We start from the raw sequence: 13,992 nt of genomic DNA on the forward strand, positions 1-13,992 counted from the left end.
GGGTTTTTTTGTTTGTTTTTATTTTGTGTGTGTGTGTGTGTGTGTGTGTGTGTGTGTGTGTGTGTGTGTGTGTGAGAGAGAGAGAGAGAGAGAGAGAGAGAGAGAGAGAGAGGGAGAGAGAGAAAGAATTGGGGTTAAGTGACTTGCCCAGGGTCACACAGCTAGTAAGTGTTAAGTGTGTCTGAGACCAGATTTGAACTCAGGTCCTCCTGATTCTGGGGCTGGTGCTCTATCCACTGCACCACCTAGCTGCCCCTTCCTATATAGTTTTAAAATTAAATTTTTGTGTCAGGGGAGAATCCTGATGGAAGCAGGCACAGTTATCGTAGTGGTTTTAATTGTAATTCTGAGGTTAGGAATGTAATTTACATTTGACCCTGGAGATGAAGTAATTATTTTTTATACACAAATCTTTTAGCCAACGTAAGTGGAGAAAAATATTTCAGTTTGGGAAAGTAATAAATCAGTCAAGTCTTAACAAGTGTAGGTCATGATATTCCCATTTCACACAATCCTATCTTTTAAAAATAACAAGTCTTTCTCTTTTAAAAGTCCTTTATCTCAGACTGTCCAGTTGTTATGTCGCTCATTTTAAAAGGGGACTGCTGGGAAACTGACTTAACATAAACAAATAGTTCATAACTTAATTGCTTTTAGAAAAGGCTCCTGGGAAACACAGATAAATATAAATGTTTGACTATGATCCTAGAGTACCAAAATCCATTTGAGACTTTAAGGACTCTCTAGTTAAGAATCAAATGCCTAACATTCTTCACTTGTAAATTATTGATATGGTTTTCTGGGTTTTTTTCTTTCTTTCTGCAGTCAGAAAACGAACGCAATTACCACATTTTTTATCAGCTTTGTGCCTCAGCGCTGCAGCCTGAATTTAAACACCTTAAATTGGGTATGTCATAGTAATTGGAAGTATCTCTGCAATTTGAAGGGTGTTCTCTAAATTTTAAGTCACTCTCCTTGGTATGTTAGTAACACAGGGGTTCCCCAAATTTTTTAAAAGAAGAGGATCTACCTTTCATTCTTTGGAATCATAAGATGACCAGAGTTTGAGCGGGGCGGGGAGTGGGATTGACATGAGTCTCTGGGGCAGTGGGCATGGGGTTGGTGATTGCTATCAATGTATAGAAGGAGGTGTCATGACAGTATCTGCTAGCCTTGTGAGTCCAGAAATAATGCTTTATTTATGAAATGTCCTATAGAAGTAGGTTTTCCATATAACTAAGGTTTATCCCTTTAACCATCAAAAAAAATTAACAAACCTTTATTAACTGTCTTTCTCAAATGTCTTTTAAATTAAATGTCTTTTCTCAAATACTTCCCTGAATTCTTAAATTTTCCACGATGACTCAGAATTACTATTCTGATCATTTATTATACCATACTATGATATAACTCAAGGGACTTGAGCTGTGTAGGAATGACAGCCACTATAAAATGGCCTTTATACCTCAACGTTCTAAAATATGCCTTTATACTTCTTTCTTGCACCTAGCTATCATTTGGCTTCACACACACACACACACACACACACACACACACACACACACACACACACTCCTTCATCCCCCCATGTTTCTAACTACTATTTGTTTTAAGAACTGAAAATTTCTGGAGGTCCAAAAATACCAATGTTATTATATCATCCATAATATATTACACACAATTCGATTCAACAATCATTTATTAAGTGCCTATTGTGTGCCAGACACCATGCTGGGGCTAAAAAGACAAAAGAAAAAAGCAATCTCTTCCTTTAAGGAGTTTGCATTTTAGTGGCCTCTGTGTATGTATGTGATATTTAAATAGATATGTAATTACATTTTAGTCTGCCTATATGATGCATCAAAATAGTCCTTGTCACAAAAATTTTCTTCCCTCTAAAGGGCCTTTGCAGCCTACCTCTGGATTCTTATATCTGTGTCAAATACCTGCTATTTCTAGGATGCCAACTAATTATGTATTCATGATCTGGCAATAATTTTCAGGACCTCAGACTGTTAACAATGCTGGAATTGACCTCTTAGCACAGTGCTAAGCATACATAATGCAGTTGACAAATATTGGTTGAATGAACAAACCAGTCTCAAGTTCATGAATATATTGTTTTGTCTTCCTCTTTTAGTGAGTGCAGAAGAATTTAATTATACGAGAATGGGAGGGAATACCATCATTGAAGGAGTGAATGACAGAGCAGACATGATAGAAACTCAGAAGACATTCACAATGCTAGGTGAGTGAAGAGATTACACATCTGGTTCTTTTCTATCTAAGAATGAAAGAGTGGAGAAATTTCCTGTATGATGAACAAATCCTAATAAACATTCATTTTATGATGAACAGTTCCTAAACTATTCTGGAGAAATCCTATTACAATTGACCCAAAGCATCTTCTCTCAATAATCCACAATCCCCCTGAGATTAAAACCCTACTCTCTTTCATCAAACAAACCAAAACCCAGGAGTTTTTGTTCCTACATCCAGCCACTCCTAAGGAGAGCTTGTAAGGTCTACCTAATGAGGTTTTCCCATTCATAATGCAATCTTTTTAAAAAATTATTTATTTAAATTATAATTTATGGGATCAAACAAGCATTTCCATAATATAGTATAATAAAAAAGATTGCACATGAAACTGAAAATCTTTTATGTACAAATTGTTATTCCTTTTAAATATACAATAAAATCATCATGTAAACTTTTTATTCCATTACCTCACCCGGGCTACCATTAGTCACGAATATGTATGTGTACACATGTATGTAAAATCATTCTATAAATCTATTTATCCATTTATTCTGTGGGTGCAGATAGTATTTTCCTTCAAATGTCCTCTGTAGTTAATTTGCATATTTATACTAATCAAAATGACTTATTCAATCAAAGTTCTTGAAATAATATTGCAATTACTGCATACAATGTTCTCTTGGTTCTGCTTATTTTACTCTTCTTTATGTCATGCAAGTCTTTACATGTTTTTCTAAGATTATCAAGCTCATAATGCAATCTTTTGAAGCACAACTAGTGGAACCAACTCCAGAATTTGAGGTTTTTCTGTTTGTTTGTTTTTCAAGATGACTCAGGCTTGGGGGCAGCTAAGTGGCACAGTGGATAAAGCACCAGCCCTGAATTCAGGAGGACCTGAGTTCAAATCTGACCTCAGACACTTGACACTTAATAGCTGTATGACCCTGGGCAAAAAAAAAAAAAAAAAGAAAAAAAAGATGATGCAGGCTTGGTCCTCGCCAGCTGTTTGAACTGAGCATTGATTCCCTCATACAGTCCCCAGTTCTTCTTTTATATTTAAATATGTAATTTAATTATTCCTTTGCCTTCATTTATGCCAGAAGTGGTGTAGAGAGGGCATTTCTGCAACATAAAAATGGGCTAGATCTCTCAGTTGCATCCTAGTTGCTGGAGGGGAACAGCACAGGAGTTTCCCCAGGCTCTATTTCCCCGAGTCTCTCTTTCTCTCTCACACACACACTGAATTCAGACCCTCTTTAGAAATCACCCTTCATTTGGTGTTTCTGCATTTGTCTCAGCCTGAAAGTTTATAAGTGTGACTTAGAGGCTCACTCCCTGCCCACTTGGGTCACACAATTTAAATATTTTAAAGTGCCTACCATGTATAAAGATATTGTGCTAGGTACTTGGGATACAAAGATAGACTTTGCTATCATTAATCTTGCCATATTATAGAGTGGGGATGGACAAGTATATAGATACTTATGGTACAAGGGAGGAGTGAGATAAATGCAAAGAAAAGGTCCAAGCAACACACACTGAGAAATTTGAGGAATGAGAAATCATTTTTACTGAAGAGAAGTAGGTGAGTGGGTCAAGTCAGAGTCCATGGAAGAGGCAGAGTCTGAATTGGGTCTTGAGGAAGTCGGTGACTTCATTTTTATAGATATGGAGACCAGAATCTATTCCTAACATAGTTGAGCTAAGACATGAAGGTGGGTGAGGGAAGGAAAAGGGATAGATCAGTCTTATTTCGGCTAGGGTTTGAAAGATGTAAGATAAGGGATGGACAAGAAGCCAAATTTTGAAGCATCTTGAATGTCAGAGTCAGGAGTTTATATTTTATTCAGTGGGCAATGGAGAGCCACTGGAGGCTTTAGAGTAAAGGAGTAATGATCATTGTGGAACATTATGATTATTTAGGCAGCAGTATGGAGGGTGGATGGAAGAAGAAACAGGTTGGAGGCAAGAAGCATAGGTAAGAATCAATTACAGTAGACTTGATAAAAATTCAATTCAATTGAACAAGTATTTCACATATATGATTGACTGGCCACTGTCAGTAACATTTGAAAGACTGAAGAAATTTGAAGAGATCTTTCAGGATTAGAGACAGACAAATGTCTATACAGACACATGCAGGAGTGAACAGAATATATGTTATATAGGTCAGTGAGGTTGCTTGACTTCCTGGTAAAGTTCTAGAACAGATTATTAAAGAGGTGATTAGTGAGCAAGTAGAAAAAGAAGCAATGATTACAATGCAAATGGTTTCCTCTAAACATGCCATGCTAGATTAACCTTATTTCCTTTTTTCACAGGATTATTAAACTGAAAGATAAGTGCAATTCTATATGTATAACTTACCAGGGTTTTAGCAAAATATTTGATAAGGTATCAAATCATGGAAAAGGCAGAAAAAGATTAGACAATAGTATAACTGAATGGATTCAAACTGACTCATTGAATATCTTGATCATTATCTTATCAGGTGAAAATTTCAAGGTTTTTCTGGAGTACATATGTGGAAGCCAAATGGTATGCCTCTAATACATGCCGCCATCTTGGCTGGAAGTCAATCTTGGGTAATCTTGGAGAGAACAAATTCATCTGAAGGATGAGGTCAGAAGCCAAATTGTGGAGCGTTTACTAAAAGGAAAGGAAGTGGAGGCACAGATTACATATGACTTTCTCAAGGAGTTTAGTCACAAAGGAGTAGGACACAATAGGCCAATAGGTAGTAGGGACAGTCAGATTAAGTGAGGATTTTTTTTTAAAGATGACATGGGCTTGTTAGTAGACAACAGGGAAGGAGCTAATAGATAGGGGAAGATTGAAGATAAAAGAGTTGGGATGATAATAGAAGCAATTTACTGGAGAAAGTGAAAAATTATGGGATCAAGGGTTCCTCTAGAGGGGTTGTCCTTGCCAAGGAGAAGAGCTACCTCTTCATCTGAGTCGAGGGTCAAGGAGGAGAGAGTAGAGGAAGATGTCTGAATGATGTGAGATGAGGAGGAGGGAAAAAATGGGAGCTTTTAGCAAATGATCTCATTCTTTTGGTGAAATGATGAGTTCTTAGGACAGATTCTTTTTGTATATGGGTTGGACTAGAGGCCACTGAGTCCCTTCTGACACTAAAATTCTGTGATTTCGTTCCTGTGTTTTCAACCTGTGCTTCACTGTTGCCTCTTACATGTTGGAATGTGTCATGTACAGCTACCATATAAAACTCTCCTCGTCAACAGCAGTCTTTTGGACATGCTCCATTTTTATAGCTACCCTTCCAACTCCACAGAAACTATACTTGTTCAGGTTGTTAATAGCTTATTTTTTCACATATGGTACTATATATTTTTTAATTCTGTATTTAATCATCACCAAATAGGGTGAACATTTGCACATGCAAAATATAACAGAAAGGCTATTTTATGTGAAGCTACAAATCTGTATTGTGAACAGCTTGCTTTTCTTATTTTAAGCACATAATAAATTCAGCCAGTTATTTTTAAGGTTGTCTTGCTTGCTGTCTTCCCTACTGACCTTTTTTCTGTTCAGTTCTCTCTTTTTTTAAAAATCCTTCAGCGACTCATTTCTTACCTTTTTTTCGTAAACCCATTGCTAGCCTCTCCCCAAACCCTCCTCTCCCTGCCAACTGAAAGAAAAATAAAACCCTTGTATAAGATATGTAGAGTCAAGCAAAACAAATCCCCATGTCATCCATGTCCAAAAATGTATGTCTTATTCTGCACTTTCAATTCATCAGGAGGCAGGTACCCATGTTTCATCACTGGTACTTTGGAATTGTGGTTGCTAACAGTATTGTCAGAGTTCGGAATGATTTGGATGGGATTGTAGAAATTGATCTCCTGGTTCTGTTCACTTCACTCTGTATCACTATAAATGTCTTCCCCAATTTGTCTGAAACCATTCCTTACAGCTCAGTCATTTCTTATAGCTCAGTGATATTCCATTATGTTAATATGCCATATCTACCTAGCATTCCTTATCTGATAGATATCCCTTTAATTTCCATTTTTGCCACCACAAAAAGCTTCCATAAATATATTTCTACATGTGGATCCTTTCTGTCTTCTTTATTTTTATTTTATTTTATTTTTTTTTAGTGAGGCAATTGGGGTTAAGTGACTAGCCCAGGGTCACACAGCTAGTAAGTGTTAAGTGTCTGAGGCCGGATTTGAACTCAGGTCCTCCTGACTCCAAGGCCTGTACTCTATCCACTGCGCCACCTAGCTGCCCCCTTTCTGTCTTCTTTAAAAAAAACAAACTTCATAATGCTGCCTTTTGTTTTTACATCATAGTCATTTATGGAAATGCATCCACTCTACCCCCCCCCCAAATTGAACCTTCCTTCATAACAAAGAAAAACAGTTAAGTAAAACTCTCTAATAGAGTGAGCACGTCTGGCACTGCATACAACATTCTGCCCTGGTGATCACCTGCCTGTCTGCCAAGAGAGAGGAGGTATTGTTCATTATCAGCTTTCCAGGGATTTAGTGATTTTCAGCTAACTCAGGGTTTGGCTTTCTTTTAGTCACCTCTCCATTTCCATTGCTCTAATAACTGTGTATATTTTCCTCATGGTTTTGCTTATTGAACTCTGCACTGGTTCAAATAAATCTTAATATGTTTCTCTGAATTCCTTCTCTCAGTTTTTTCTTTCCTTTTTTGGGTGGGGGTAGGACACTGAGGGTTAAATGATTTGCCCAGGGTCACACAGCTAGTAAGTGTCAAGTTTCTGAAGCCACATCTGAACTCAGGTCCTCCTAAATCTAGGGCCAGTGCTTTATCCACTGAGCCACCTAGCTTCTTCCCCCTCAGTTCTTTCTTACTGACCAGTAATAGTCCATTACATTGCTGTACCACAGTTTGATCAGTCATTCCCCAGTGGATGGCTACCTGCTTTATTCCCAATTCATTGCCACCATGAAAAATCCAGCTTAATGACTTCTTTATCATGAAAAAATTAAAGGGTATTATGATCTTGTCCTGATCCTCTTTACCCTTGGGTTTCAGTGTGATGAATTCCAGTTATTTCTGACATCCTGGTATTCCAGGATACAACACTTGCCTGACAAGCCTCTTAGTACATTCCTTAGGATATCTCCCATGGAGACTTCTCATCAACTCACTCCCTTGGCAATAAAGGCTCCCAGGGTCATCTTCTTCATCTCTTCATCTTATTCATGTGTACCAACTGTTACACATTGGATATGTTGCTGAAAAGATGCAAGTACCAAAGGGCTATAGAACTGTGCATACCCTTTGATCCAGCCATACCACTGCTAGGTTTCTATCCCAAAGACATCCCCCCAAAGAGAAAAAGACCTATTTGTTAAAAAAAATATTTATGGTAGCTCTTTTTGTTGTGGCTAAATAATTAGAAATCAAAGGGATGCCCATCAACTGGAGAATAGCTAAACACAATGTGGTATATGATGGTGATAGAATATTATTGTGCTATAAGAAATGACAAGCAGGATGTTTGATGAAGAACTGTGAATGACTTTAACTATTCTCAGTAATACAATGATCCAAGACAATCCCAAAGAACTATTGATGAAATATACTATCCCCAGCCAAAGAAAGAACTGATATTGATTGAAGACAGTCTGAAGCATGCTATTTTTCACTTTATTTCATTCTTTTTTCTTTTATTCAAGTTTTCTTGTATAAAATGACTAATATGGTAATGTTTTACATAATTGCACTTGTATAACCCATATCTGATTGCTTACTGCCTCAGAGAGGGGGGAGGAGAGGGAAGGAAGGAGGGATAACATTTAAACTCAAAACTATAAATGAAAATATTTATTATTTTAAACAAATAAAATTCTCTGCAATTCAAAAGAAAAAAAGAAAGAAAGAAAAGATAAATGAAAACCCTATTTCTATAAGTTTCATAATGTGTTAAAATCCCTAGGGTGGAGCTTGCTTCTTTAAAGAAACCCTGTGATCAGTCACCTAGCACTTATTAATGCTAGACATTGTGCTAAGTGCTTGAGATTCATATAAAGGCAAAAGATAGTTCCTGCCCTTGAGGAGAGGACAGTATAACGGAAGAGACAACATGTAAACTAGCTGTGAACAACAAGCTATATACAGAGTAAAGTGGAGTTAATCTCAGAGGGAAGACATTAAGATTCAAGAACTAAGAATGGTTTCTTGTAGAAGGTGGAAACTTTAGCTGAGACTTGAAAGAAGCCAGGAAAGCTAGTAGGTGAGGAGGAAGAGGAAGAGGAGGGAGACAGTTCCAGGCATGGAGGACAGACAACCAGTGACAATGCTCACAATTGGAAGATGGTGTTGTGTCTGAGAAACAGCAAGGAAGCCAGTGTCAATTTATCATGGAAGATGTGTCTATGGTATATAAGGTGTAAGAAGACTTGGAAAGATGGGAAAGGGCCAGGCTATGGAGAGCTTTAAAAGCTAATCAGAGGATTTAAATTTGTTCTAGAGGACAACAGAATGCCACTGGTGTTTACTGAATAAGGAAGTGACATGGTCAGACTTGCACTTTAGGAAGATCAGTTTGACAGCCTGGTGGAGGATGGAGTGGACTGTGAAGACACTTTAACCAGGGAGACCAGCCAGAAGGCCATTTCAGTAGTCTAGAAGTGAAGTGATGAGAGCCTGCCCTAGTGTGTTAGCAATGTCAGAGTAGAGAAGATGGTTTATACAAGAGATATTAAGGTAGAAACAGCAGAACTCAACAACTAATTGGATAATGGAGGGTGAGAGAGAGTGAGAAGTCAAGGGTAACACCCAGGTGGTGAGCCTTAATGGGAGGATGGTGGTATCTCTACTATAATAAGGAAGTTAGCAAGAGTAGATGGGTTTGGGGGTAGGGAAATAATGAATTCAGTTTTGGACATGTTGAGTTTAAGATGTCTATAGGACATCCAGTTTGAGATGTCCAATAGGCAGTTGAGTATTCTAGGCTAGAAATCAAGAAAGAGGTTAGAGCTGGGAAAAAACATTTGTCTTTTTCAGGTTATATTTTGATATATTTCCCCCTTTCCTTATAACAGTTCTTTCCTTCTTCCCTCCCTCCATCTCTCTTTTTTCCCTTTCTTCTTTCCTTCCTTCCTTTCTTTTCTTTCTTTCCTTTCTTCCTTCCTTTCCTCTCTCCTTCCCTCTCTCCTTCCCTCCCTTACCCCTTCCATGAGGAGGCAAACAATCAGATATGGGTGCTTTATCCACAGTTGATGGGTATCCCTTTGGTTTCCTATTCCTAGCCACTACAAAAAGAGCTACTATAAATATTTTTGTACAAATAGGTCTGGATTCAGGAGGACCTAAGTTCAAATCCAGTCTCAGACACTTGATACTTACTAGCTGTGTGACTCTGGGCAAGTCACTTAACCTTCATTGCCCCACAAAACAACAACAAACAACCCCCCCCCCAAAAAAAACCCACACAGTTAATTAATTTCAGACCACTATTCTCAGAGGCAAGGGACTGGAGAAAAGGAAACCAGAATTAATTGTCCTTCTTAGTTGCAAACATGTATTTCCTCTTAATACAGCCTCTATTTGTCCAAGCACAAATGAAGAGAAATAGGACTGGTTCAAGACAATTTTTCCATCAGACCTTATTTTCATGTGGTAGCATTCATTTCTCCACCCATTATTCACCCAGTCTCTCTCTGCTCTCTAAACCTCCAACTCTATCAAAACAGGAAAGGATAAGCTGTCTTCCTTCATACTTCGACTTACACTAATACCAATGCATTACTTCTTCCAGATATTTACATTTGAAAGACTTTTATGGGGCAGCTAGATGGTACAGTGGATAAAGTACCAGCCCTGGATTCAGGAGGACCTGAGTTCCAATATGACCTCAGACACTTGACCTGTGCTAGCTGTGTGACCCTGGGCAAGTCATTTAACCCCAATTGCCTCACCAAAAAAAAGACTTTTATCTTTAATTCTCCAAGGAAATATTGCCTCCTACTCAATATTGACATTTTAGGCAATAGAGGACAGGTTACAGAGGTATGGGTTTTTTTGAGGGGAGGGGAAAAGCACATATGACCCCTTCCCCTCTATTCATATGGCCACAAACTTAGTTTCATCACCTTTAACCTGGACTTCTGCACTAGCCTAACTGTTCTTCCTGTATCAGGTCTCTTCACTTTGTCTTACCCAGCTCTCAAAGAATTTCCTAAAGATCGTGTATGATTGTGACACTTCTCTACTTAAACTCCAGCGCTTCCCTATCTCCAGGATCAAAGCACAGTACCTGGCACTTAGTAATTGATTAAGAAATGCTTGTTGACCACTAGATCTGCATCCCAAAGAAATCAAAGCAAAAGGAAAAAGACCTATGTGTACAAAAATATTTATAGTAGCCCTTTTTGTGGTGGCAAAGAATTGGAAATCAAGAAGATGCTCATCAAGGGGGCAGCTAGGTGGCAAAGTGGTAAAGCACTGGCCCTGGATTCAGGAGTACCTGAGTTCAATTCCGGCCTCAGACACTTGACACTTACTAGCTGTGTGACCCTGGGAAAGTCACTTAACCCTCATTGCCCTGCAAAAAAAAAAAAAGATGCTCACAGTTGGGGAATGGCTGCACAAGTTGTGGTATATGACTGTGGTGTAGTACTATTGTGCTATAAGAAATGACAAGGGGGTGGTTTCAGAGAAACATGGCAGGACCTATATGAACTGATGCAAAGTGAAGTGATAAGAGTCAGGAAATCATTGTGTACAGTAACAGCAATGTTGAAATGATGATCAACTGTGAAAAACTTGACTACTCTGATCAAGACAATGAAGGACTCATGATGAAGAAAATGCTAACCACATCTAGAGAGAGAACTAATGAACTCTGAATGCAAATTAAAGCATAATTTCCTCACTTTATTTTTCTTGCTTTTTTGAAATATATGGCTAATATGGAAATATGTTTTTCATGATTTCACATTTATAATTGAAATCATTGCTTGCATTCTCATTAAGTAGGGAAGGGGAAAGTACGGAGAGAACTTGGAACTCAAAATTTAAAAAGAAAAGAATGTTAAACATAAATTAGTAATACATTTAAATGGTTCTTTAAAATAAGTGCTTGTTGATTTACCAACTGAATAGAGAGTAACACAAAATCAAATCATTATTTGATCATTATTTCACTTAAGAAATCAACCAATAAAGCATTTAAGCATCTATTCTGTGCCCAACAGTGTGCTATGAGATTCAAAGCCATACAAAGAAAAAAAAGTAGAACAGTCCCTGCCTTCAAGAAGTTTCTATTCTGATAGGGACAGGAGAAACAATATATAACATGTATACAAAGATGTATTCAAGACACCTACAAAACAATAAGTACTGTTTGATGTGACCCTGGGCAAATTGTTTAGCCTCTCAGTTTCCCAGGCATTCCTTGAAGATTATATATTGCAGAACCATTCCCGATCTGCAGTGGCAGAGAGTTTGGTCTATGTTAGTATTTCTGGATCTCAGGACCCCTTTTCATTCTTAAAAATTGTTGAGGGCCCACTCCCAAGAGCTTCTTCTTGTGTGGGCTATATACATCAATATTTGGTGTAATCAAAATTAAAAGTGATGTTTTTTTAAATATTAATTCATTAAATATAACAATAAACCCATCTTACATTAACATGAATAGCACTTTTAATGAAAAAAATTATATTCCAAAACAAAAATAATTAGTAAGAAGAGTAGTATTATTTTACATGTTTTTGCAAATCTCCATGTCTGCTTTGCTTAATAGAAAACATCTGGATTTTCATATTTGCTTCTGCATTCAGTCTATTGTGATAGATTCTTTTGGTTGAAGTATATAAAAAAAAATCTGCCCTCATACAGATATGTAGTTGGAAAAGGGAGGAGTATATTAATAAGGTAAATGTCTTAATATAGTTTTGACCTCACAGACCACCTGAAAGGGTCTTGGGGTCTGCCAGAGACCTATGAACCACACATTGAGAACAGTTGGTATATACCAATTAAATCGCAAGAATAGATTAAAAAATATATTATTTCATGACGATTGCTTTGTTCATTCACTGATTGCTGTAAGTTGATAGTAAATGGGTTTTCTTGTTGATGTGATTGATATCAGCTGTCTGCAGGCTTATTTCCACCTACTGGTTAAAATCTCCCTGCTCTGGGGATGCTTCCTTTCATTCACATTGTAATCAACCTGGAGAAAGCAGAGTGAGCAGGACTCTGATAGAAATCTATTGCTCTTTTCAGGACTTCTGTCTAGCTGGCTTGACGTTTCTTTTTTATCCCTTCATTGATAATTGTCACTGATAACACCCCCTGCTCTTGAGGAAGAAGACCCTGGAATTCAGGGTTTAGGTTACTCTATTATGTGAATTCCTTGGTTCTCAGGGTGGCTTGAATTCCAGTCGAGTAGACATTGCTTTTCACAAGCTCTCTTTTTCAAACTAATGACAACTGAGAGAGAATTCGAGACCTTTCTTTTACACTACAGAAGCATTATTTTAATTTGTTGGTCTTAGGGAGTTTTGTTTTGTTTTGCTTTGTTTTTGCAAACAAAATTGCCCATCTGACTGTATATCATAAATAGACATTTTGTCTGTGTTTCATTTTGTCTGGGCTTATTTTTAACAATACTGGGAGGTGGGTTGGAATTGTGTAGCTGAGGAAATTGAGAGGCACGATTTGGCCATGAGTCAGACTGCTGCGTTAGTGGTAGAACAGGAAGAAGGGTTCTCAGCCTTGAATTTCCAGCTCATTGTCCATCTCTTGAGCTACACTGAATGCCATTCATTATGCTAACAAATTTGGGGTTTATTTTGGTCACCAATGCCAATTGTTCTCATGAAGAATTACTACTCCACTAAAAGGGGACGATGGAAGGGAACAAGCATTTATTAAGCAACTACTATGTGCCAAGGACTGTTCTAAATACTTTACAAATATTCTCTCATTTTGTCTTCATAACAACCTTAGGATGTAGGAGTATAAAATTATTTGCATTTTACAGCTGATGAAACTGAGGGAGACAGAGATTATGTGACTTGCCCAGGATCACATAGCTAGTAAGTGTCTGAGACCAGTTTTGAACTTAGGTCTTCCTGATTCCAGGCCCAGCACTCTGTCTACTTAATTAGAAACAAGGTCATACTTTCAATAGAGATCCCCATCTCATTGGTGCAGGTATTCCCTCCAATGACTTAAACCATACCCCATATATATTTTGATATCCTAGGTGATTGTTGTCTCTGCAGAAAAATCCCCTAGAGAATCTACCCAGTGCTTTGGAAGTCTTCCTCTGACATTTCATAAATGCCCTCAGCGCAGCAAAGTGACTCATTGCTGTGGCTAGATGATTGGTCCACTCCCTTTTCTAATCATGCGTTTCCTGTCCGACATCACTTATACCACCTCTTGGGTCTGAGGCACTGGTTATATGCTGCTGCCTACTTAGACCCACTATTCATCTTGCTGTTTCTATTTGGGGCACTCTGTGGATGACTCAGAAAAGAGTATTCCTAACAATTCACAACAAAAGGGGGAAAACAAGCTTAACAAATGCCTGTCAATAACATGCAATTGCACGGGCAACCCACTGAGTTAATTTATCAGTACATACATCTTGGACAGACCCTGAAGATGGACATTGAGATGGGCTCAAGTTTGAATGGGGGGAAGAGAAAACAGGAAGGATCATATTTGGTAAAACACAGTTCTTTCAGTGATCCTAAATTGCCTCCT

General features: G+C 37.9%; 1 protein-coding gene across 1 annotated transcript in view; it reads left to right on the top strand.

Annotated features, from left to right (window-relative positions):
* The window catches only part of MYO5C (myosin VC), a 139,451-nt gene that overhangs the window by 37,010 nt on the left and 88,449 nt on the right, over window positions 1–13,992 (top strand). Inside the window, exons 7-8 of the mRNA XM_043981982.1 lie at window positions 826–911; window positions 2,145–2,248. Coding sequence (XP_043837917.1) covers window positions 826–911; window positions 2,145–2,248 — 190 coding nt within the window. The remainder of the gene's footprint in view (window positions 1–825; window positions 912–2,144; window positions 2,249–13,992) is intronic.

The sequence above is a fragment of the Dromiciops gliroides genome, chromosome 2, assembly GCF_019393635.1.
Source record: "Dromiciops gliroides isolate mDroGli1 chromosome 2, mDroGli1.pri, whole genome shotgun sequence".
Lineage (NCBI taxonomy): Eukaryota > Metazoa > Chordata > Mammalia > Microbiotheria > Microbiotheriidae > Dromiciops > Dromiciops gliroides.